The sequence below is a fragment of the Poecilia formosa genome, unplaced genomic scaffold, assembly GCF_000485575.1.
Source record: "Poecilia formosa unplaced genomic scaffold, Poecilia_formosa-5.1.2 Scaffold128, whole genome shotgun sequence".
In the NCBI taxonomy this organism is placed as follows: Eukaryota; Metazoa; Chordata; class Actinopteri; order Cyprinodontiformes; family Poeciliidae; genus Poecilia; species Poecilia formosa.
In genome coordinates, this window is record NW_006800067.1 from 147,539 (window position 1) to 171,882 (window position 24,344).

The following is a 24,344-nucleotide window of genomic DNA, read 5'->3' on the forward strand; positions in this document are numbered from 1 at the left end:
AAAAACTGCAGGACATCGGACCTTGAAGACCGGAGTTTGACACCCCTGCTTTAAGTTATTCTTCCACCTGAGCTATAGATCTCTGGACTTTTCTCTAATTGCTCGGGCCTCTCAGTTTCGGTGGAAACCACGTCTCCAGACAACAGATGGGACAGTGAGACGTTCACGGCTTGGAATATTGCTTCAGAACCCGCCTTAGGTTTCTTCACAACATTATCTCTGACCTTTCTGCTGTGCTCGCCGGCCTTGGTGCTGTTTGTTCATTAATCTTCTTGAACAAACACTTCAGACCACGTCTGTGTTTACACTGAGATTAAATCACGCACAGGTGGACTCTGTTTTGTAATTAGGTGGATATTCTAAAGGAAGTTTGGTGCATTGGATTGATTTGGTGGTTTCCAAGTAAGGGGCTTAATACATATGCATAAATAAATAAATAAAATTGGGAGCTCACATTTGTGCTTGTGACGTGACAAAATGTGCAAAAGATTAAGGTGTATAAATGATTTTACAAGGCACAGTCACTCTGTGTGTTTTTTTCCTGTTGCTGGGTCTCTGGTTGCTCAGGACAGTAGTTTGACTTCTCCATTGTGATGTGCTTGTGCAAAAAAAGAAAAAAAAAAAGAAGAGGCTTTAAACAATTAGTATCAGTGGGCCCCCTTGAGGCTGGAGAACTTAGTGCAGGCTCCCATCTTTCACCCTCATGGCAGTCAGAACTTTGGCATGATGAATGGTGTAACAACACACGGCATTCCAGGGGAGCTTGCATTGCACCTCTGGCTCCTATAGACATAGCGAGGCTTTCACCCAAAAAGCACAAGTCACTGGAAACATAGCGTTCCTCCTGCAGAGTCATTGAGTTTACCATTTTTGCCCATGGCACATTTGAATGTTGCTCATGAAAAAAGAAAAAAAAAAAAAGAAAAAAAAATCTTTGACTCCTGCCAATGTTTGCCCTCTGTTCTTAGATCACTCCTTGTAGTGGTTTGCAGACCCCCGTTGTCACAGAATAAACCAGGCTTTATGCAACAGAAATCTTGAAATCCCTCATAAAATGCTAAGAAGAAGAAGAAGAAGAAGAAAAAGGCCTTCTAATTATAAGCATTCTGTTTTCAGTTAACTGTTATTGCAAAGTCTTAAAATAATTATATTTGTTTGACCAGATTGCGTCGTAAAAATATAATCCCCCCCTGAGTTTTTGTCATCGCAAAACTTGCACTGGCTTCCCTGGAGTCACTTGTAAAGCTTTGTGGTTGTTTCACTCGCAGTTTTATGAGTGATTTAACAGGCTGCAGAGTGTACAGCTGAAAAGTTACAGGTACATTTTGCCCCCTTCGTCTTAAACAAACCAACTTTTTTTTTTTTTCGTTAGTGCAAAACTCTCAAGGTCTCCCAATTTTCCTCGTATACCGTCTCGAATGCAAACTATCTTCAGAGTAGATATTCCATCACTGACAGACCTATAGTTTTTGAATCACTGCAGATCATCGACGTTGCCATAAGACGCCAGTTTTACGGCAAAAAGGATACTTTTAAAGTGGACACTCCCCTAAAACCTTGGACGCGGATTTCTTCGACTCCGATTGGCTGCGATGCCCCGACCGACAACACCTGCTTAACTCCTTCATCCAAATTGACACCCGGGGCTCTAGAGAAATATAGGCAGCATCCCTTCCAGCTCATGCATTCAGTCCCACACAGCTGCTCCATGACACACCGAGTCGCAGCTGCGCCGATCGCTGATCCAAGGTGAACCCTCGCAGACACACACACGCACGCACGCACGCACGCATACACAGAGAGACAGACACGCACTCTCTCTGTCGGATCTTTGCCTGGAACGGAGGCACACCGCCGGAGACGCAATGCTGGTCAAGCTGGCCGTGGCGCTGCTGGTTTTGTCAGTGCTGGAGCAAGCGGTGGGATCGGATATTATTGATTTTCACGAGCTGCCCCCGGAGAAGCCCGCCAGCCAGAAAGGACGCCTCTCCCTGCAGAACACAGGTAAGACAGGGAGGTATCCGCATAGACACGGAAAGGGGAATTTGGAGGAGGTGGGTGGGGGGGGGGGGGGGGTGTTTGGGGGGAGTGGAGGGGTTTGCCCGGGACACGTGTTTCTGTCGCTGCAAATTAAAGCATGCCGGGAGGCACGGTTGGGCAAACTCCGAGATCCGCAATTTTGGCTTAAATTCCGTCGCTTCGCGTTGAGTGACGCTCCCCGACTCCCATGAAAGGCGATATTTTGTAAATACTCCGAGACGGAAATTCAATACGTTGGTAAACTATTAATAGAATGGCACAAGGTGATAGGTAATCCATACGGCTGCACATCTAGGTGAGGGCGCGCTCCGGCGCGCGTGCGCGCGCGCGCGTGCGTAGCCTAGGTGTCCTAACAGTTATCTGAAGAAAACCTTTTTCCTTTGCATGTGCGGCAGGGGAAAAAAAAACAACAACAAAACTGATGGGTGATGTAATCCAGCAGATTTTAGCGCTCTTGTCGCGGATCGCTGCTAAAGACAAACTAATGCATCTATAATCTCCATAAAACACAGGTGGGAGAGCTCAGTCTTAATTCTCCCGGGGGGGAAACTGTACTTTTCGCCTAGGGCGTCCTTCAGCAAGCATGACAGGCGAGCGATCATGTGTATCAGAACATCAATGTTATGTTTCCTCTTCCTCACTAGGGAAATGGGGGGGACAAACTCCCAGCGCAGGTCTCGCAGCAGCAGCAGCAGCAGAGACCCCCGGTAACGCCGCGGTGTAATTCAATGCACGTTTGCGGCCGAGCTCGTACAATCCGAGCGCATTCCCGCGATGCCAAAACAAGCACTGCTGACAGCGGCTCACTTTTCCTGTGCACTAAAGTTCAACTCCCTGCACACAACTCATCCCCGCCGCCCCCCCATCCCCACCCCTCTACTCTCATACTTCTGGTCACCCGGAACAGATGATCTTTGCTGAAAAGCTTGATTTCTATTAAGTCACCTTTAATCCATAAGGACGCAAAGAGTGCGCAGTCTCTGACACATCGGCATCATCACCCAGTCATCATCATCAGAAGCAGTTGTGAGTGCCGCTCTGCAAACGATAGCTCCCGTTTTTTTTTTTCCTTTTTTGTTTGCATTAAAAAAAAAATCAAACTTATGTTTTGAAAAAGTCTTGTGTGTAATTTACTCCAGGGTTGACCACTCTATGCGTTGCGATATATATGCTGGTCTCAGAGGAGGTCCTGTTGCCAAAAAAGACTAGGAGCTCTCTTCTTTCACAAATATTGGTCCTATAATTGACAAAATGTAGAATTTGTACTTTAAGCCCATGAGTTGCTAGCTTGGTGGGGTTGACTTGCACACAACTGTTTTAATTATTTTTTTTGTATCAGTGAAGTCCAGTAACTCTAGTAATTAGGAGTTTATTGCTCGCCAATATTTGCATTTGTTGCTCTGCAGTCCGATTCATGATAATATCTTCAAGCAGTCAACGATACAATTGATACTGACTTGCCATCACAGAAAGAACAACTGAAGACCTATTTGGACTTTACTGATAACTTTTTATTTATTTATCTATTTTTTTTTTTACCCCAAGTGACGCTCTGAGGAGTGAATCCTTTCAAAAACTACCACTGAGCTGTACTTTAATTGTACAATATCCAACTGGACTGTCTGCAGTGACAATAGGGCAAGTGTCATAAACCCTTTTGGGTCTATCCGAATTGCAGCTCGTTTTCACAGCTCAGCAGGTCTGGGTTACAGTTATCGGCACAACTAAGACAATACATGAAACACAACAGTTTTAAGGTCTTGATCAAATGTATATTTCTGGTAACTTTTGCATTTGAATGCCAGTGAGTTCAATCTGAGCTGATTGATTTCTTTTGCCGCATGTGCATCCCCAACTGCATTATTGTGACTTTTTCGACATGCAACTTTCCTCTCTGCAAAAGCAGAACTACAGTACTTGTTGATGCACATTTATCAGAGAGAAAGACATGAACTGATATGGCTGCATTTGTTGTATAAAGAAATATCTGCAATGCACCATCCCATTTCAATGCCAGGCAGTGCAGATGACTGTGGTGCAGAGTGACACAGTATATATATATCTCCCACCAAGTGTTCCCCACCTCCTGATGCCCATCTTCCCTCAGCATCTTTTCTGCCCCCCTCTTAGGTTCGATGTCGCAAAGACACGAATGACCGCCCACATCTGTGCAAATAGTTATATGCCTCATACGCTTTGTGATTAAACCCGAACTGAAGTTTTGCCTTCAAGCTGTACTGTGTTTATAGCCGTCACCCCTTTCGGCACGTGTCATCTCTGCAGTGAACACACGATAAGGTCCCTCGCCTAACCTGTTCTTCTTTTTTCCAGCTGAGATCCAGCACTGCCTGGTGAGTGCTGGGGATGTTGGCTGCGGCGTGTTTGAGTGCTTTGAGAATAACTCCTGCGAGATACGAGGGCTGCAGGAAATCTGCATGACGTTTCTGCACAACGCTGGCAAATTCGACTCTCAGGTACTAAGCTAGTCTGTCTGTTTGCAGACATTTTGCTGCACTTATCCTCTAAAACCGCAAAATAAATTTTTAAGTTTTTTTTTTAATTTGTTTTCAAATGTGCTATCTGAAATGCACTTCACATTTAATCTCTCCGGTTTTGATCGGAAGATGAGCAGCTTACGGACCCCGGGGTCGTGTGCCAGCTGGCCTGGGGCCCAGTTAGCTTACTTTTCATACATAGCTGAGGTTGACACCCGGCCAAATCAGGCTTGACTACAGTGTTAATATGTCCATAAGGTCACACAGTAGGAATGCACATCTATGAGTGCCAGTTGCATAAATTTAATGGAAAACCAAACCATTTAACCACTGATTCCAGAGTTCATTCTTCAACACATGCTCTAAAACAAAACCGGTGCGGTCACTGACAAAACAATCTGTTAGCGTGTAGCCAAAATGTGGTGCAACATTTTCCTACATTTCATCTGGGTAGATTATAATAAATTGCGTAAATAGATAATAGTTTGAAACTTAGTATTGCTATTTAAAATCCCTTCGACCAATGGTCTGCCTCTGCCTGAGGACTACAGCCAAGATGTGCTCTTCACAGGCAGGAACTCCCTCTGGGTTAAGAAGCTAAACTTGCTATTCAGTTTGGCTTTAGCATTAGCACAGCTAAGCTAGCTAGCAAACTTTACTGTTCTTTGCTGGACACCATGACGAATACGAGTAATTGTTAACTATTAACATTTTTTGCCTTAGCATTACTGGTGTCTATTGGGAAATGAGGAAAACAGCCCTGCCACTAATGCACCCGTTTGCTGCACTTCCAGTCAGCTGGCTGAAAGAACACTGATATTGCTATAACTACAGAAATTGTATTATTTTAGCATCAGTATGAACAACAATTTCTTGTGTATTCCAATGAAAAGTTAAATCATATTGTCCATTTTGTTAAACAGCATTTACATTTAAGGTCTAAATAAGTCACTTGCCTTCGTAGGTTTCAAGGCAAATTATGGGACCCATATGGGCAATTCTTTGTTGCAGTATTTGAACTGATTTTCTTGATACCCAGCAAAGACCCACATATGGCATCCAAAATATTTTTCTGTTAAAAGTTGCCTTTCATAAAGTCAAGTGGGCCCATCAGAGAAACTCATTGTGAACACTGGCCACCTTCAGCCTGAGCAAAATCCACAAGTCCCACATGCCCATGTTGGCTGGGTTGTACCAACCCATAGGTGGAGGCAGGTTTCCTTCTTTTTCAGCAGCTGATGATGCGTTTATCCAAGGGTACTTCAGTGTCTTTGTCTGTGTGTTATGCACGCAGGGAAAATCCTTCATCAAGGATGCTCTAAAGTGCATGGCCCATGGTTTACGCCACAAGTTCAGCTGCATCAGCAGAAAGTGTGTGACCATTAAGGAGATGGTGTTCCAGCTCCAGAGAGAGTGCTACATCAAACACAACCTGTGCTCTGCTGCAAAGGAGAATGTGGCAGTCATGGTGGAGATGATCCACTTCCAAGATCTTTTCCCTAAAGGGTAAGCAGCTGCACTGGGTCACCTCTTGTCTCACTCTTTGTAATTCTAGTCTTCCATTTAAAGTTATCTCTAGTCATTTCAGTAGCCTCATTGCAGTTTTTCATCCTAACGTGCAAGATTGTGATGTATTTCACTTCCGAATGTTAAATCACAGGATTCATGTGAGTAATCCGCCTCTCTCTGCCCAGCCCGTACGTGGAGCTGGTGAATATTCTCCTGAGCTGTGGCGAGGAAGTCAAGGAAGCGCTAACTCGCAGCGTCCGGCTACAGTGCGAGCAGAACTGGGGGGCGCTGTGCAACAGCCTGAGCCTCTGCTCCTCCCTCGTCCCTTCTCCTGCCAGCACCGTCGTCGAACAACAACAACACCACCACCACCCCTTCCCTTCTCCCCATCTAGAGCCAGAGCACCCACGCCTTCCTCGCCAAGGCGACAAGGAAAGAGCTGGTAAGGCGACCCTCAACGCTCACCCGCGCAATCGCAGTCCGGGGTCCCGCCGCCAAAGTCCGGAAGCGGCAGCGGTGACTGAGCAGGAAGACACCAAGGCCGACATTCGAAGGTGAAACCTCAAGAGATCTTTGTACCTCTTGCAACATTTAAAAAGCCACATTTGCAGACTTATGCACACATCCATGCCATCACAGGAAGACACACATGCACACACATGCCTCTACACAAGCAGAAACTCCCAGACAGACTGAGCAAAAGGAAATGGGTCCCTGATCTTTCCTTTTTCTCCTCCGCCTCTCCAGTCATTCCAGCAGTCCCACATGGTAAACTTGCAGGGTAATTGTGGTGTAGACTTTAGGCCACAGGTTTTTTTTATTTTTTATTTTTTTTTATGTTTTTTTATTTTTTTTTATGAATAACAGTTGTTACCATAACTATTTCAACTGTTAGGTCTTTTTTGGCTCTAATATAGCATTTCTCAAATCATTACTGACTGTAAGATTTGATTATATTTGTATTATTTATTTTATTCTTTATGCAATGTTGAAATATCAAAATGTACATAGAAATAAACTTATCTATATTTATATGACCAATAGCTACAATATGCAATACTGGGATACTATTGATGACAAAGTATACAGTGTGCCGTCGTTCTCTTTACAGTATTGCACCAATCATACATTGAAGTGTAGATATGTAATATACACCATTTTGCTGTTTCAGAGTCAGAATGTTTATAATGCCCTCATAGATACTTGATGAATAAACAGAAATTGTACAGGTTTTGTCCAGTTCTGGCACATATGAATCTTAGTGCATGATGCCCATAAAGCCGACAAACTTGTGCATTTTTTAAAAAGCAAAAGTGCGCTCTTAAGAGGTTATAGATGGTTCAGAAAATAATAATGGCTCATCTGCATAGAGAGACATACAAGCTAAGACTGATCGAGTTTAAGCTCATCGAGTAGGAACAAAGCAAGGTGTTTTTTTTTTTGTTTGTTTTTTTTTTTTTTTGGACCCTGCAGCCTCACAGTTATTGGGTAAACTCTGATATGTGTCTTATTTTTCATGCAAAAATGTGTTGCATCCCTCTTTGATTGCTAACGGAGCTTCAGAAACTCTGTCTCGGAAACATTTTGGAATCATTTGTATTCTCTCTTCCAAAAGTGTTCACATTCATTAAACTTTTTCACATTTTAGTTATGTCACAATCACAAACTTTGATATGTTTTATTCAAATTGTATGCAATAGAGCTACACAAGGTAGTGCATAAATGTGAAGTAGGAGGGGAAATTCATTGTTTCTCTTCCAAACTGGAATCTGAAAAAATGTTTCATTCACCCTGGTTGAATGATGGCTGTTACGTTTTGACGTGCGTTTCTACCAGCTTTATACGGCTATAGAATGAATGTTCTTCATATTGTTTGCTAAATAGCTTGAGCTCAATCAGATTGCCTGAATAGTCTTTAGGAATTTAAACCCTGCTATAGATTCTTACTCTAGCTCTGGGTGGCTTGGTGAGGGCGATTATTTTGCAAGAAGGTGGATTTACACCTCAGTCTTTAACTGGTTTTCTCCAGGATTGCTCTGTATGTAGCTATATCAATCTACTCAACTACGATCATGATTTGACCTTGCTGAAGAAACGCCTCCCAATAGCTCCTTCTAAGCTTCATATGTTGATGGTGTTTTCAGAGTCATGTGGAGTGTTTGTGTTCTGTCACACATTGTATTTTGCAATTAGGGCTAAAAGCTACATATTGGGTTTTTATCTAGTAGAAGTATCTTCTTTAACATGTTTGTTGTGTGCTTAACAGGCTTAGGACAAACTTCCAAAACGACTTCCTATGACTTTGCTTCAGCACTGTCTTTCTGGCATTGGCCAACATTCAGTATAGGCTACACTTGTGGAGTGCACAACTAATAGTTGTCCTTATATTAGATTTTCCCACCTGAGCTTTGGATCTCAAGTTTTACTTCACAATTATGCACTTCCTTGTGCTAGTGTATTGCATAAAATCCTATTTTAATACAATAAAGTTTGTGGCTACTGCGTAAAGAAGGTGAAAAAGTTCAAGGCGTATGAACACTCCTGCAAAGCACTGTATAACTTCAGCTTGTCAATGAAGAGTAATTCATTCTCGGTCAGCAATCAGTGAAGTGCAGCCAAGGGAGGGTGTTAAGTTTGAAATGTAAAAATCATAAAACATCACCGTGCCTAAACTGGTTAATGTCCACAGTGACCGCTTCTCTGTGATTTACGTGAATGGATAATTGCTTTGTCGTGAAAAGATTTAATGTTGAGTTATTTTTATATTGGTGTTGAGCCACAGAAGTCTTAGATTTTGCACTTTGGATGATTGTCGGTTTGTGCTGGACAGCTTAGCCAAGAGATCCACATTAGCACAGCAGTCACCCTCTAATCAAAAGCTACATTTCATCTGAGCAGCCTGGTTTCCTTATCAAGCACACCACCGAGTCCCGCATAGCTCCTTAAGACCCGATTTAGCCCCATTCTGCGCTTGGGCCGTACCACTCTCTCTGGCATCTCCGAGGGCAGGAAACGGGCTTGACAGAAACCTTCCAGATCTCTGGCTGTCTCTAAATTAGCCCCTATCCCTCTCCGGACTCTGGGTTAGACGTGAAGGCCTGTTATTTTAACCGTCAGAGCTGCAGGCAGCGCAGCAAGGACCCAGGAAGTGGGCTAAGTCCACACACAGGGACTCTGGCGTTGTTGTTGTAAATGTTATATTTACCGAGGCCACCAGAGAATTCCTCTGGGCTGCGGCCAACAGCCAGCAACACAGGGAAGGCAGGGAGGAGTGAAAGCGCCAGGGAGACTGTTGCAGTCAACGTCTTATTTCAAAACAAATTGTCGACTTCACTCCGTCATAACTTTCCCTTTTTGCTCTTTTTTTTCTCTTACTCAAAACATGGAGTCATGCTTCACCTCTAGAAGCACAGTACTTGAGCACAATGCACCTCGTGGTGTGGAGGGGATGGTGCAAAAAGCAAACACAAATTCAGGCTCAATCAACACATTTTCTCTTTAAATTGATTTCCCTATGGACATTTAAAGACTGTAATACTTAAGGCTTTCAGGCTATTGTTGATTATTTTAATGTGTTTAATTTTTTTTTTTTTCAAGTTGATTGTGGAAAGTTGGGATTGCTGTGATAATCCCAACACAGGACATAAGCTAATCCTCTTGAGAATGTACTGTATGTGTTTTAAAGTGACAATCTGTTCAGCTCTCTGTCATTAGGTTTAAAATATGGCTTTTTGTAATGATGTATTGTGGCTTGAATGGCTTTTCTTGTATGTGCTCTGAGGAAAATAAAACTAACCATATCCCTGTATTCCTGGTTCTCTGCTGCCACTTCAAGTTGCTCTCCTCTGCTAAGCACAAGGCAAAAGAAAACAATATTTTTGAGTTGATATTGCATCAGGCCCTGTCACTATCCTTGGCTCCTTCTAAGCTGTATTGTTTTTCTCATTAAAATATTTTGTGTCATAAAACAATCTGTGTCTGATTTTATTTTCTGGAGGCAAATCTTCCACCTGGCTCCGAGCAGGGCATCAGTGAAGGCCCCGGTGTCTCAGGTGTACCCTCGGGTTAGAGGACACCGTATTCTCACAGGACATGCTGCCTCCTTTTTCTAACAGAGGCCGTGTTTCAGGTTTCACCGACTGGAAATATCCTCCCTTTTGGGAGGCCTAATCGTTTACGTCACCGGCTCTGGACTGCGTGCAATGCGTGAGATGGGTTTTGAATGTCAGTTTTTATGGGTTTCCCCAACAGTGTACATTGCCTCACCAAACATTTAGACAGGGTTCTAATGTGAAAGGATGCCTTCCAACTGCTTTTTTTGCAGCCTCGCTGGTAGTCTTGGGTTCAAGTATACAGTTTTCCTTGTGAGGCACATTTAGATCTTTGTAACACAAATCCTGCCCTCTTTTTTCACTTTGTCTGCACTCTGACAGAGAGGGTACATACCATACCAAACGGTTTCTGTAAAGGCAGCACCTCTGCAGTTCAGTACGTCCCTCCCTCGCGTCGGGATTCATTCGCACACTGTTGTAAGTCGAGTCAGCTCTCAGCGTGTAGCTCTTTTCTAAATGGCCACTAGGTGGCGGGATTTCCTCTGAAACCCATCTGTGTGCTGGAAGCAGGTGTTAGATTTTTAACAAGAGGGCGACAAAATAAAGCCACAAATTCCTTAAGAGACTCAAATAAAGGTCAAATAGCTCTTGGTGCAGATTTTATTTGAAATGTGACCTTAATTGCACTATTGCTGCAATTTTTATGAGTTTACAGATGACCAACAGGACAAATTTGAAAGAAACAAGTTTTAAAGCACTGAGATATTTTGGTAGGAAATACAATACCTTTCAATAATGTTTTCCTTGAACTTTGACCTTACAACCACAAACTATATAATAGTTTTTCATACGCAAACAGAAAGTTGTGCATAATTAAGTGAAAGAAAAATAATGGTTTTCAGATCAAAACTAGATGAATTTAACTCGGCATTTTACTCTGACACCCCTAAATGAACTTCTGCAAAACCAGAAGTCCCCTAATTGGTAAATCAGTGCATAATCTGTTGGTATAAACAAAAGTGTTCAGTAAAGGCCTCAGAGGTTTTGCTTGAGAATATTAGAGGAAAAATAAGTAACATACCAGACGCGTCAGGGATAAAATGGTTAAGTTGCTTAAAGCAGGGTTGGGCTTAAGCTTAAAACATTTAATGGAGAACTGTTCAATCAACCATCTAAAATACAAACTACAAACCTACCTAAACATGGCTATCGTGAGGCCCATGGTAACTCTGGAGGTGCTGTCGAGATCCACACCTCAGGTGGACGAATGTGTTGATGCCGTTAGATGTGCACTACACAAAATATGTTTTTTTCTTCAAAGAGTAGCCATAATAAAAGCCATTGTTGAAAGTATGAAAAAGTCCTGCTTGTGGTTTACTGTAAGCCATGTAAGGGACACAGCACATGAAAGAACGTCGGATGAGACGTTTGACCTTGGATCTTCATGGCAAAAAAAAGTGAAGGACAACTACCACTGCACATCACCCTGAGCCCATCTGATCAGAGCTGATGGAAAGATGGATGAAGCTAAATGCAGTTCTGTTATGGAAGAGAACCCTTCAGAGGCTGCAAAAGACTGGGTCAAAGTAAGGTCCAAAATCCAATCAAAAAATCTGTGGCAGGTCTTAAATAGTGTTGTTTACAGATGCTGTGCGTCCAATCTTGACTGACCTTTCAGTCTATCACATAAAATCCCAGTGAAATACCCTGACTATTGAGGTAGTAACATGGCAAAAAGTGGAGAAGCGGATATGAAAAATTTGAAAGCTGGAGTACTTTCTGTGTGTGTATTTTAGTGAGAAAGCAAAAAAAAAAGAAAAAAAAAACATCAAGGCCACAGTGTGGTGCAGCACTCACTGTCTAGACCACAGAGTGTGTATGAGGGAAAATTATGCTGCGTCACTCTCTGCTACTTACAACAACACTTGGGTCTGAGATGGATGACCTCGTGGCCAAAACAAAAAGGTGGCTGACTCTGACCGAAGTCAGCTAGACTTCAGTTAGAAGTCACTGTCTACCAGCTCACACTTGGAAGACAGTGACACAGCTTCTTTTCACCGATATGGTGAAATTAGCAGAGAGGGGGCTGGACCGCAGAGAGGAGGCTGTGTGTCAGAGCAGAGAAACCTGAGACAGCTGGCCCCAGGCACTCTGTGGACGTCTGTCCTGTCCTCCACAGCTAACTAATGAATTAATGACCGGGTGCCTAAGTTACACAGATGAATCATTTAGGATCCATTTGGGGGTGAATGCGTGCTCTGCACTTTTGTCTGCTGTTGGGCCTTCAAAACATATTTATATAATACAGGATGTCCTTTAAGTATTTTGCTGCATAAAGACTCGACCTACCTCCTCTGGGGAATAAAGTTTGTTGCTTTTACAGACAAATTATGCTGACACGGCTCAAAAGGCTCGTGGCATGCAGATGCACACACCTTCAAACCCCCATGTCAACGCTGTCGCTCTCACTTGGAAGGTCAGACTATTAAACCTGCAACACCTGGACTTGCTGTTTGGTAGTGCTAAGGGAAACCAGACGCTGAAGACACATCATTGTGTTGTTAAACCAACCCAACAGGCCCTGCAGAGAGTGGGATGGGCTGGTGCCTGCCACTGCTACTTCAGGATACAAATGAAGGGTGGGTCTGCCCAGGGGGACTCACAATGCCACAAAGACTACAGAGGGGAAACCAATGAATTTCTTACTCTCTGTCTTTCTTAACTGTTTTTTTTTCAAATAAAAGCAGGTATTGCTTTAATGTATGTGTATAGATTTTTCTATAATAAATATCTATCAGTCTTAAGTCATGACATGGAGATACAATCCAGATTGAAGTGGAGGACAAACCATTTGTTTACCCAAATCATCTCATTTGCCTTTGCAAATACTACACCATGGTTTTGAAATCTATTGACTGTGAGGATATTGAAATTCATAACTCGTTTCCTTCTTTTCTTTAAGCTTTGAGTAAATGTTACCCAAACATTACTTGTGTAACTTTGGTCAGAACTGGTAGAAATTTAACAGTTTGATCTACACCCAAAACCATTTGTGGCAAAAAAAAAACTAAAAAAAAAACTAACATGGCACATCAAGTCGAACACGCTGTTTTCATGTTGAAACATTATACTGAGTATATGCTTGTCTTCACCAGGGACAAGAAAACTGGTGAGAGTTGATAGGAAAATGGATGGAGCTAAAAACAAGACAATCTAGGAAGAAAACCTGTTAGACTTTAGGGCTGAGATGATTCACCTTCTGGCAGGTCGTAACAACTAGCTAGAGCTACAATGGAGTTGTTTAGATTAAGACAAATTCATGTTAGAATGGACACCTAAAATTTGCTGTTCGCTGATGTTCTCCATTTAGTCTGATAATATTGTAAATAAAAGGTTAAAGATGCGTGAATACGTTTGTATACTTTTTCAAAGCACTGTTGGCACAGACCTGTTTCTTTAAGAAATTACTATTTTATATTCTTGAATGACCACAAAGTTGTGAATGTTACAACTTCACATGTGACAGTTTAAAAAGCTGTCTTGAAAGCCCACTCCACACCCCACGGAAACAGTAACACACATACACTAATATGGTATTTTTAACCTTTATTAATCTACCTTCCCTACAACTGCTATTGATTTCAAGCCCTCCTTATTTGGAAAGAGATGGAACTGCCATTCATTGACAATATGTGACGTGGGCGTGTGCTTACAGCAATTATCCTATCAGACGGCAGATTACAGATAATGTGGGCGGGGCGATGTGGAGGAAATCCTTTCACAGATTGGCTGGCTAAGGCGGCTGGAGGCGGGGAATGGAGACGGAAGTGTCTCCCCACTGGCCCAGCTGTCATCTAGAAGAGAGAGAGAGAGAGAAGACCCATTTACACCGGCTGCTTAGGAAACCCAGAAAAAGGGAAAACGCTAAAATATGGCAACATCTTAACGATAAGGTCATGACGGCGAACTGAAGGTAGCTATATGTGAAATGATGCAATTTTTTGCCAGGTTGTTGATTCGATGGAGCTGCGGTTAAAGGCCTCGCTGCGTTACTTTGATATGTAAAAAAATGATGACAAGGATTGGTAAGTGTGTGTGACATTGAACGTACAGGACACGAAACAGACGAGGTCGTTTAAAGAGCCACGCACCGTTTCTAAACTTGCCACTGATAAGGCTGTCGTGTACGCTGGCGAAATTTCGAAAGACGTTAAAGCGGCTGAGGTCGTTTATTGCCTTCTGGCTGGTTTGCAAATACGCTACAACGTCTGCTGGGTTATCGACCATTATCCTAGCTTAGCGGCTTGGTGAAGGGAACTACCCTGGAGACGTCAGCAACACTTTTCCCTGTGTTTAAACGGGTGTTTTTGAAGAGGTCATTGCGGTATAAGGGACATTAGACGGTGGGTGTACGTGCTGTTCGCCTGAGTGGGGTTTAAAATGGACTCTGCGTGATTAAAAGGGCGCATGAGCAGCTGTTAGCTTTGCTGCTAGCTGCCTGACGACCTTTGGAGACGTCAGCCTGAGCAGAGCAGGCGTCCAGCAGCCTGAGTTGGTGTGACTGGGTGTTTTCCGAGCCTGCCTGCCATAGTGTTATATTACATCCAGGCCTCCCATGGCCTGGCCAGTCAATGATTTAATCTCATTGATTGCATCACAAGACCAGGCAGGCTGCAGCAAAGATACATTCTCTGCGTCTGGTGTGGTTATTTATTTAATTTTTTTTTATCATTATCTTTAACAGTGATCAAATGAACATGATCATGTAATCCGGCCTCTGTCTTGACTGTTCTCTACCCACGTTTTAGGATAAAGAAGACGGTGAAAGCTGAAAACCTACAGGGCGTCCTAAATGGGGGACTACGGCTTTGGAGTTCTGGTGAAGAACGGCAGTGGTAATAAATCTGCGTTCCCTGTTAGGATCCCTCCTCACCTCCAGCCACAGCACCTTCAGCACTCCTCCAACCCCCCCAGCCCTCCTTCCTTTGTAAACAACGCCTGCTCCACCAATGGGGGCAGTGCTTGGCTCTTCCCTACCGTAGCCCAGCACGGTAACATGCAAGATGAGATCCTGGAGTCGGACAAGTCCAAAGCCCTGGATCTCCAAGACATGCAGGAGAAGTCCCAAGTTCAGACCCAGCCTCAGACTTTGTCTCCAGGCCAGCAGGAGGTCGGAGGAGGCCTAACGGAGCTTGAGGGGGCCCATCCTGATGATGGCTCCTTGGAGAAGGGTTCCCTGGAAAGCAGCGTTGGAAAGGAGAAGTTAAGAATCGAGTCTCCGGTGTTGAGCAGCTTTGACTACCAGGACAACCTGGGATTGGCTACAAGCTGTGCACAGTCCACCCCTTCCCCGTCTTCACTGACCAGCTTTAACAACTGGTCCCCTGCTGTTCCATCTAACCAGTCTCCTGTTGTCGGGGAAGATGTTGGCGCGTTCTTCGGTCCTGCTGGCTCCAACACAAACGGCCCACCTCTACTGTTCCAGAACTTCTCTCACCACGCCGGGCCTGGCTTCGGCGTAGGAGGTAGTTTCTCACCACAGATCGGACCAGTCACCCAGCACCACCCTCCCACACCCCATCCTCATGGTCAAGGGGTTCCGCAGCACCGCCGCTCCCCAGCTAGTCCTCATCAACCCCAGCCTTCCTTCCCGCCGCACCCCCATCGTGCTGGACCATTCCCCCAGCTGCCCCATCTTGCTCCTGCTCAAAACAAGCCCCCGTCTCCTTGGGGAAGTTACCAGAGTCTGTCCACTCCAACGTCCACCTCCTGGAGTCCAGGTGGCTACAGTGGCTGGGGAGGCACACAAGGGGTTCGAGAGTACCGGCGGGGCGTCGGGGGAGGGGTGACCAGCCTAAACTCCTACTCCCCTTTGAAGAAATCCTTCCCCAACAACCAGGTAGCTGATTACCGAGATCAAGTTTGTGAACCTTCTCAGATATTTACCACCATTAAGAAAAATAACAGATCGAGTAATCTATTTTGCAGATTCCCTCGCAGAAGTTCCCCAGAAATACCTCTGGCATAAACCACAAAGGCTGGGTTGAGGACAGCATGAACCGCAACGACAGCGTGTATTCTTTCCAGGTTGGCAGAGAGCTGGGTTACTGTATATGAAGTGTGTTAAGAAAAGGTTTAAACGGAATTGGGAGTCGGTAATTGTGTAAACTGTGTACGTCTCATGTGGTTTTCAGGGACAAATGTTAATCCTGTTTCACATGCTGGTCTGTGTCGAATGCAACAAACGGGCCTTTTTGGCAAAACAGGATACGTGACAGCTAAGCCATCTAGTTGAATGAATAGAAACTTGTTGAGTGTGTGCTTATGTTCTTAGGCCTTATCTAGATCATTTGGTTAAATGAGAGCAGTCTTATCATCTGGTCTGATCACATGTGCTTCCTCTTGTCCTGATTTAAGAAGTCTTGTGCTCCTCTGCTGCTTTGTGTGCCCTCAGCTCTCTCTTATACTCAGTGGTGCGAGTCTTGCATGATTTGTGTTGCATACTGGATGAGTTTTAGAGTTTTTATTCACCTTCTCGAGTTCGATATCTTTCAATGTGGTATTACAAGAAACAATGGATAGATTCCTTTTCTTCTCCTTATCACTGTACTGTCACAGGAATTGTCACTGATGGGTTTTTGTAGTTTGCCATGCCAGGTTTTGTACGCTGCTGTATCTGAAGAGGGAAACGGCAAGTCTAAATGTTGTAGTTTTCTCTTCCAGCAGGATAGGACACGGTCTTTTGATGGGTTCAACATGCACTCTCTGGAGAACTCCCTGATTGACATTATGAGGGCTGAGCAGGATTCCTTAAAAGGTTGGTTCCCGCACCAACGATTGTTTTCCTTGCAGCTGGCTTTAGACTGAGGTTGAGGATCGGACATGAAAATAAAATAAGTGGCAGTTGATTGGATTTCATATTTTCATTTGCATTTGCTAAATGCAGTTAGATACAAGTTATTTTTGAGCTTTAGTTTGATTCCTAGCTAAAACTAAATCTAGATTGTAACAATACGAGTCTTATATGGCATTTGAACAGTCAAAGAGAACATTTATTTAACATTGTGTGCTCTACAAAATGTAGAGCACACATATATTATTATATGGCAATAATATTCAATAATATTGAATATTATTGCCATTATAAATTTGCATTAGCACCCGAAACAGACTTTAAAAGTCTGTTTTAAACTATGTTTATTCCAAGTCATGTCATTATTATGAAATTCACAAACATCAACATGTCCAGCTTGTTTTTCTGATTTCAAGCAGCAATAATTATTACGCAGTAGTAGATCAAGGTTTTGGGCTTTTTTATTTATTTAATTTATTTATTTTTAATAAAAGCTAATAGTGTAGCATGATGCCATCATTCCAAGTGGGAAGGGGATGAATCCAACGTGGCTCCTCACATAAAACTTAGTGATAGCTGCAATAAAAAACATTTATTGCACTTCCAGCACTTTATCTCAATAAATCTTTTACACACAGTACAGTGCAACCTTGAAAACACTGCTACAGCATTTTAATGTCCAAAATGTCCAAAAAAAAACCAACTCATTAGTCTATCTCTATTAGTGATTATCCAAGTTATTTAGTACATTTTGTGAATACAACATAACTCGACTGGAACTTGTTCCTGATTCATGATAATCACATTTTTCTCCTGTTTTATGAACTATTAAGAGTAGTGACATTTACAACTAATTGTGTTTAAAATCAGATTTAAATTGGCACAACATTAAAACGGGTTTCAGTTCAGTCAATGTATTTCTATTATTGCTGAATGTTGCGTGGACAATTTCGATTGTGGTTATATTGGAAGATATAACACTTTCATCAGCATTTTCAACATTTTACATCAGGTGTGGATATCAAGGAGGACGAGAGAACAGATTGAAGATATTATTTAGTGCATGGTACTTAATATTTCATATCTTACCAAGTATTGCATCTAAGCCCTTTTTATATTGCAGTGGATATACATTCTGATTCAGTGTATTTTGCAGATTACTCAGTTTTACAAGTAACCTGAGAGGATTTTGGTCAGCATTTACTTTATTCCCACAAATCCTTTGTTTTTTTGTTTTTTTTTGTTTTTTTTCAAGCAACTTGTTTTCCCCCCCATTTAATTAAACTAAACTTTGATACAAACATTTTGGGAGTTCTTTATTGTGTAAATTTGAATCAAATTTTTATTGCCATAATAAGGACACAATGTTGTAATATTTCTTACCCTTTTCAAACAGTTCAGACTTTTTTGCCTTTGCAGCACATTACCGATTTGAAAATACTATCTGTAATCACTGTTTTGGGTATCCTTTTTCCAAAACATTCAAATCCTTGTGGCAATATTTTCTGAGGTTTCAGATATTTATTTACTTCTTTTGTTTTTGTCTTTTAGGACGCTACACTTTCCCACATCAGGGTGGAGATGTGCCTCTACCTTTGAATGGTATGCAACATAATATGCAGTACTAAAGCCAAGCTGGGGCTTGAAATTTGTGTCGGCCACATGCAAACAAATAATCTTAAACTTATTTTTTTAATTATCATGCAAATTATGGATGTGACATAACCATTTTTAACCTAAACCTGTGCTAGATTAAAGAAGAGAACTACAAAAAAATACAGCGTGGCAATTCAATCAATAGCCTTATCAAGTTTTCTGGCAGAGTTGAACAAACAGTCCAGTCTTATTACATGATTAAAAAAAAATGCTGATTGCCCCTTCAAGTTTAAAAGAAAACTAAAACTACTGTAAATGAAGCTTATTTAGGGAAAACATGCAAAATATTCTGTAAATTTCGATTGGATGTTGCTTTAAGAGAAATTGTAGCTGGGGATCAATACATTTCAAGCCCTGGTAGCGTCTTTTTTATTTATTTTTTTCTTTTAGTGTCTTTAAACTTATTTCAAGAGTGTTTTGTGTTTTACATGCAGCAAGAAGTTATGGCAGAAGACGAGGTAAAGCTAATGAATGTCTTGTTCTCCCTGATAAATTGTTGCCCCCTCTATTTTGTTTATAGCCTCTTGTTTGTCTACCAGATCTTAATTTTCATCCTTTCCTCAAAATAATGTCAGGGCGCCTTTCCGTTTAGCTTTACAGATTTCTTACCTTACCAAGAATTCAACCAGTTTCATAGGAACTAAATGATCAATTCTTAACACTCACTTTTGCCCAATCAAAAAGATCAATAATAAGAAATGAAAACAATGGGTTAAAGCCCATTTTCTCTGCTTTTTTCTGCTGGCTCCTTGATATTTCATTATTTTTAATTCAATCCAAACCTTGCCCTTTACTTCCCTTTCTTGTTGTCGAAATGGTTTTGATTTATGTTTAACGTCAGTTGTGTCAAGCCAGCATTTTCATCCAAGTGATTTTTCTCTGCCAGGCCACTCATCTCTGTTCCCCATGGAGGACGAGCGCTCCTTTGGAGAGGACGAGTCCGGTGACCAGGGGCTCGCTGGCCTCGGCTCCGCCCACTGCTTCCCACACCTCAACGGCGAACGTGTGGAGCGCTACTCCCGCAAAGTGTTTGTTGGAGGCCTCCCCCCGGACATAGACGAAGGTAAAAACGTTTTTAAATACCCGAGTACATTTATTAGTTAGGAAGTGGTTGTCGTGCTGGAGATTACTTCTGACTTTGAGCTCCGTTTTCCCAGATGAAATTACTGCCAGTTTCCGCCGATTTGGTCATCTCTTTGTTGATTGGCCCCACAAGGCAGAGAGCAAGTCTTATTTTCCACCAAAAGGTGAGTTAAGTGTGCCTCACTTCCTTGATTTTTGTCTTTTTCTTTTTGACTAAAAATATCTGTTCATTTAAATCACGCTCCTGATTCCGGCTGTGCAACTCCTTCCAGGATATGCATTCCTGCTGTTTCAAGATGAAAGCTCTGTGCAGGCTCTGATTGACGCCTGTATACAGGAGGACGGGAAACTGTACCTGTGCGTCTCCAGTCCCACCATCAAAGACAAGCCTGTGAGTGTTTTGCCTTATTTTTTTACTCCTGGTGGGTAGATATACACTCCTAGGCTCGACTCAAAACCCATTTTTGGAATGCATTTGGACTTTCTGGTTTTCTGCTAGAATTTAACCTCGACCAACTAAAAAATATCCATGTACGGTATTGCATATGTCTGTCCCTTTTTATTTATTCATTTATTTTTTGCATATTTTTCCATGACCATTTTTGTTTTTCTCCCAGTAGCTGAATTTTCCTTTTAATTTGCTTGAGTACAGCTTCCAGAGCAATAACCGTTTGTGGCTCACCCCAACACTGGAGGTTCTCAGTGACTCTCTCCTTGACATGTCGGCTGTCTTTCCAGTGATTATGTAGAGCTAAAAATAAGACTTCTGTATTAAAAGTCCTCTTTTTTTCTTCTTCTTCTTCTTATACTTAGTTTTATGCAATCTGTAAACTTTCAGTAACTTTTTATTTTGGCTCATAAACATCTGTTGCCCTTACTCATCACAATGAACAGAAATATCCACGTGAAGTATGTCACTGTGTAATGAAATTTGAATAATTGCCTTTTTGACATTTTACATGTATTTACATGGAGCTTTATTTGCTTTTTGTAGGTCCAGATTCGACCCTGGAACCTTAACGACAGTGACTTTGTGATGGACGGCTCTCAGCCGTTGGACCCAAGGAAGACCATCTTCGTAGGAGGTGTACCTCGCCCCCTACGTGCAGGTGAATGAGCAGAGTGTTAGCAGGCCTGAGTGAGAGGCGTTTTAAAAACGTGTATTTTATCGTCCTTTCCAGTTGAGCTCGCTATGATCATGGATCGTCTGTACGGGGGGGTGTGCTACGCTGGGATTGACACGGATCCCGAACTGAAGTATCCAAAAGGCGCAGGGAGAGTGGCCTTCTCCAATCAGCAAAGCTACATTGCAGCCATCAGTGCCCGATTTGTTCAACTGCAACACGGGGAGATTGATAAACGGGTCGGTTGATCCATCTCATGCTTAGCCATTAAAAGAAAAAAAAAAAAAAAAAAAAATCTGAATCTGCCTTTTCTTTATGCTACAGCTTGGGTCGCCATCTTGACAGTTCTCCTCTCCCCTCAGGTGGAAGTGAAGCCATATGTCCTGGATGACCAGCTGTGCGACGAGTGCCAGGGCACGCGCTGCGGGGGGAAGTTCGCTCCTTTCTTCTGCGCCAACGTGACCTGCCTGCAGTACTACTGTGAGTACTGCTGGGCGGCCATCCACTCCCGGGCCGGACGCGAATTCCACAAGCCGCTGGTGAAGGAGGGCGGGGACCGACCGCGACACATCTCCTTCCGCTGGAACTAAGGCTAGAGGGAGGGAGCAACGCATGATCAGGGGAGGGAGTGCGAGAATTTAGGGAAGGGGGTATAGGCTGTAGTATGAAAAATAAATGCACTTTTCTTTTAAGTTAAAAAAAAAAAACTAATTTATTTCTTTTTTTATTTTTTTTAAATTTGGCCATCTAAAAGAAGTTAACAGAAAAGAGTCGAATCCCATTTATGTTTTGACATTAAGTGTGCATGAGCATATGGATGCATTAGATTTGAATTTAGATGTTCTGGGTTTTTTTTTTTTTTCTACCTGAGTGTACTCTTTGATTTCCTGTTAGTTGGCAAAGCTGCTTACATTTGTTGTTGAAAGTAACATAAGATTTAACTGAGGTTTGATCACGCCTGAATCAGTACACAAACTGTGGAAGTTGAGTTTTTGAAAAGGCGCATTTTTCCTTACTTTGTGCTTGCAGGATTTAAGAACAACTGTACCATTTACCAAAGGTTGAGTGCAAATGGTTGGAACTCTTGTTTCGGATGGATCAATTTACTTTTTCCAAGTAGATTAGTGAATAGCCTCTGGTCACGGTAAAAAAACAAAAACACGTCAGATAACAAAAATCCTCCCTCAAGTTTGGCACACGTTTAAGATTGTTGGCATGAACTTTTAGGTCTTGGTTTAAAAGCTAACACTTGGAACCAGAAAGAGCAAACCAAAGAATGGCCTAAATCTGTAGTCCGAACAGTCATTGATCTGGGGGTTTACGTCGAAGTGGTCCTCTTGTTGGTTAACAGAGGCTAGGCTGGGGTTTCAGTTTGTAGTTTTCAGCTGATTAAAGACACGGCCCTCAGGGCTCAGGTATTGGCAGTAGTATTTATTCACTTTATATCGTCAGGGATCTTAGCACTGGAAGCTAACATGCTAATGTAGTACTAACTAATGGGAATGCACAGTCCAGTCTCCCTGAGCTGTCCTCATGGTGTACCACTGCACGCTCTACCGTGACTGGAGCTCTCTATCACAAGTGTTGTGGTTGGATTATGGTAGTAGCTTGAATTTGCTGTCACAGAGATAAAGATATTATTTTATACATGGCCTGCTGATTTTTGTACAGTGTTTTATAGCTGATTATTTTGTCATGAACATATATACATTTATTATGCACTACTTTTTCTAAATATTTTTTTCAATTGTCATTTTAGGCACATTTTTCACAAATGGGAGAACTCCTTTTGCAATACCTCATTTTTTTCACTTTGTGGAAAAATAATTTTGTACCTTTGTTACTAAGAGATCTGCATTTATGGTAAATTTCATTTAAAGAAAGTGATTAATATAATTTTTCAATTAGCTTTTATATATTTAAGTGCTGGTAAATCTGAAAATTGTCTGTTGCATTGGTGTAATTCTGTAGATAAAATGGAAAAAAAAAAAGTAAACAGAAAAAATGAGGCTTTTCAGAAGCCCGTCGTATACAGTTCTCTCTCCTAATAAATATTATTACAGGATCCTAAGGCATGGCAAGACCTTTCTAAACTGATTTTGATAGTATTGAGTATAATCTGATATTTTTCTCCTTGGTGTAGTCTATAAGAGTCTCATAAAACTAAATGTTTGGCTTTGAACAATGTAAAATCTTCCCTTTTGCCACCAGAGTGGATATCATCTGTTTTGGATCTTCTTTCTGAAACTGCCTGTTAGTTCTACTTATTCTCGGCATGCATAAGAGATAACACGGCTAGTCATAATGCAGGACCTAACGTTATGCACTAGATCTACTCCTCCTCTTTTTTTTTGTTTTTTTAAAAGGAAAAAAAAAAAAGAAATCTTTTCCTATCTCGTTGAGATTGCCTCTCTTGTAGCGTCTCTCTACACGATCGAGTCTGCCTTCCTTTACACAGACATGTTTATGCAATATACACCATAACAACACTTTGGATGTGTTTTTTGTAATGTATTGGACACTCAGTAGGACATAGGTGAGGAGACATGATCACTTGACTCCCCCCTGACCCGCTCCTCCTCATTTGTGATGTGGCATGCTTTGGGACATAACCTGAATGTTATTTAATGTTGCAAGTTAACTTTGAGCCATTACGTGCAATACTTCTTTCCAGAAACAGTTCTCCGCAGTGTACGTCATTCAATCATATAAATCATGCAGTCTTTTACTTTTTTTTTTTCCCTATTGTTCATGCTGGTGTCTGAAAATAAAAAAAAGAATAATTTATACCTAAATTTATTTTGTAAACATTAGTTTTGTGCTTCTTGTTTTGCTACTACCATGCTACTGTGATTGAAAACATTGTATGTATATATATATATATATATACAAGGTTGATGATGTATTTGGCATTTGCTATATTTTCAACTGAAATGTATAACATCATTTTGATCTGAACTTTTTATTTTGGGGTGAAGTGTTATACTCTATCTAGTTTGAATTGCTGTAACAAGCTTCACATTTTCACATGGGGAAAAAAAAGAACATTGATTATGTCTTAGTATATATAGCTTGATTGCTAAATTTCAATAGTTTTTAATTGAATGCTGGGAAGGTTATATTTATTAACTTTTTTTTTACCTGATATTTTGATTTTTACTAAGTCATTTCACCTTTATATGTAAGTTCCAATTTTTATATTTTCTTCCTGATTAATTTTCGCTACAATGCAGACGTCAGTTTTTATAGTTGGTTTGTAGTATTGAAGTAAAAGACCTAAAGTCATAAATTAATTTGCTGCCAACTGTTTGTAACTGTATGCATACATTTGAAGTATTTGTAATGTGAGATGTTGAATGAATAAAACAGCTGTGAGGAAGAAAATTATTCCGTTCTTTTAAAGAGTTCTTTTTTTGTTCCTTCTCGTCTCCCTCCATTTTGTTGAGCTAACAGTGCCACCTGCTGGTTTCCGGTGGTAACGCGCCTTTTAAACTCCCATTCGTTCTGTTTCAGGATGTTGCCTGTTAAGTAT

At 41.7% G+C, this 24,344-nt stretch overlaps 2 protein-coding genes across 5 annotated transcripts; both read left to right on the top strand.

The window, feature by feature from the left end:
- The first annotated feature begins 1,532 nt into the window (after window positions 1-1,532).
- Window positions 1,533-10,012, top strand: stc2a (stanniocalcin 2a). 2 transcript variants are annotated; one of them, XM_007561522.2, is made up of 4 exons: window positions 1,533-2,004; window positions 4,372-4,514; window positions 5,830-6,041; window positions 6,196-6,586. In XM_007561522.2, the coding sequence occupies exons 1-4, from the start codon at window positions 1,866-1,868 to the stop codon at window positions 6,488-6,490; spliced, it is 789 nt and encodes a 262-aa protein (XP_007561584.1). In that variant the 5' UTR covers window positions 1,533-1,865; the 3' UTR covers window positions 6,491-6,586. The 2 variants fall into 2 exon arrangements, with proteins under 2 accessions (XP_007561584.1, XP_007561583.1); XM_007561521.2 differs by having other exon boundaries at window positions 1,576-2,004; window positions 6,230-10,012.
- A 3,891-nt stretch (window positions 10,013-13,903) lies between these two features.
- Window positions 13,904-24,199, top strand: LOC103144506 (cytoplasmic polyadenylation element-binding protein 4). Of its 3 annotated transcripts, none has more exons than XM_007561524.2 (12): window positions 13,904-14,069; window positions 14,905-15,995; window positions 16,085-16,183; window positions 16,820-16,913; window positions 18,501-18,551; window positions 19,040-19,063; window positions 19,492-19,668; window positions 19,763-19,852; window positions 19,961-20,079; window positions 20,683-20,797; window positions 20,870-21,051; window positions 21,175-24,199. In XM_007561524.2, exons 2-12 carry the CDS (start codon window positions 14,949-14,951, stop codon window positions 21,400-21,402), a joined length of 2,226 nt encoding a protein of 741 aa, XP_007561586.1. In that variant the 5' UTR covers window positions 13,904-14,069; window positions 14,905-14,948; the 3' UTR covers window positions 21,403-24,199. The 3 variants fall into 3 exon arrangements, with proteins under 3 accessions (XP_007561586.1, XP_007561587.1, XP_007561588.1); XM_007561525.2 differs by having other exon boundaries at window positions 16,823-16,913; XM_007561526.2 differs by lacking the exon at window positions 19,040-19,063.
- Window positions 24,200-24,344: the final 145 nt, after the last annotated feature.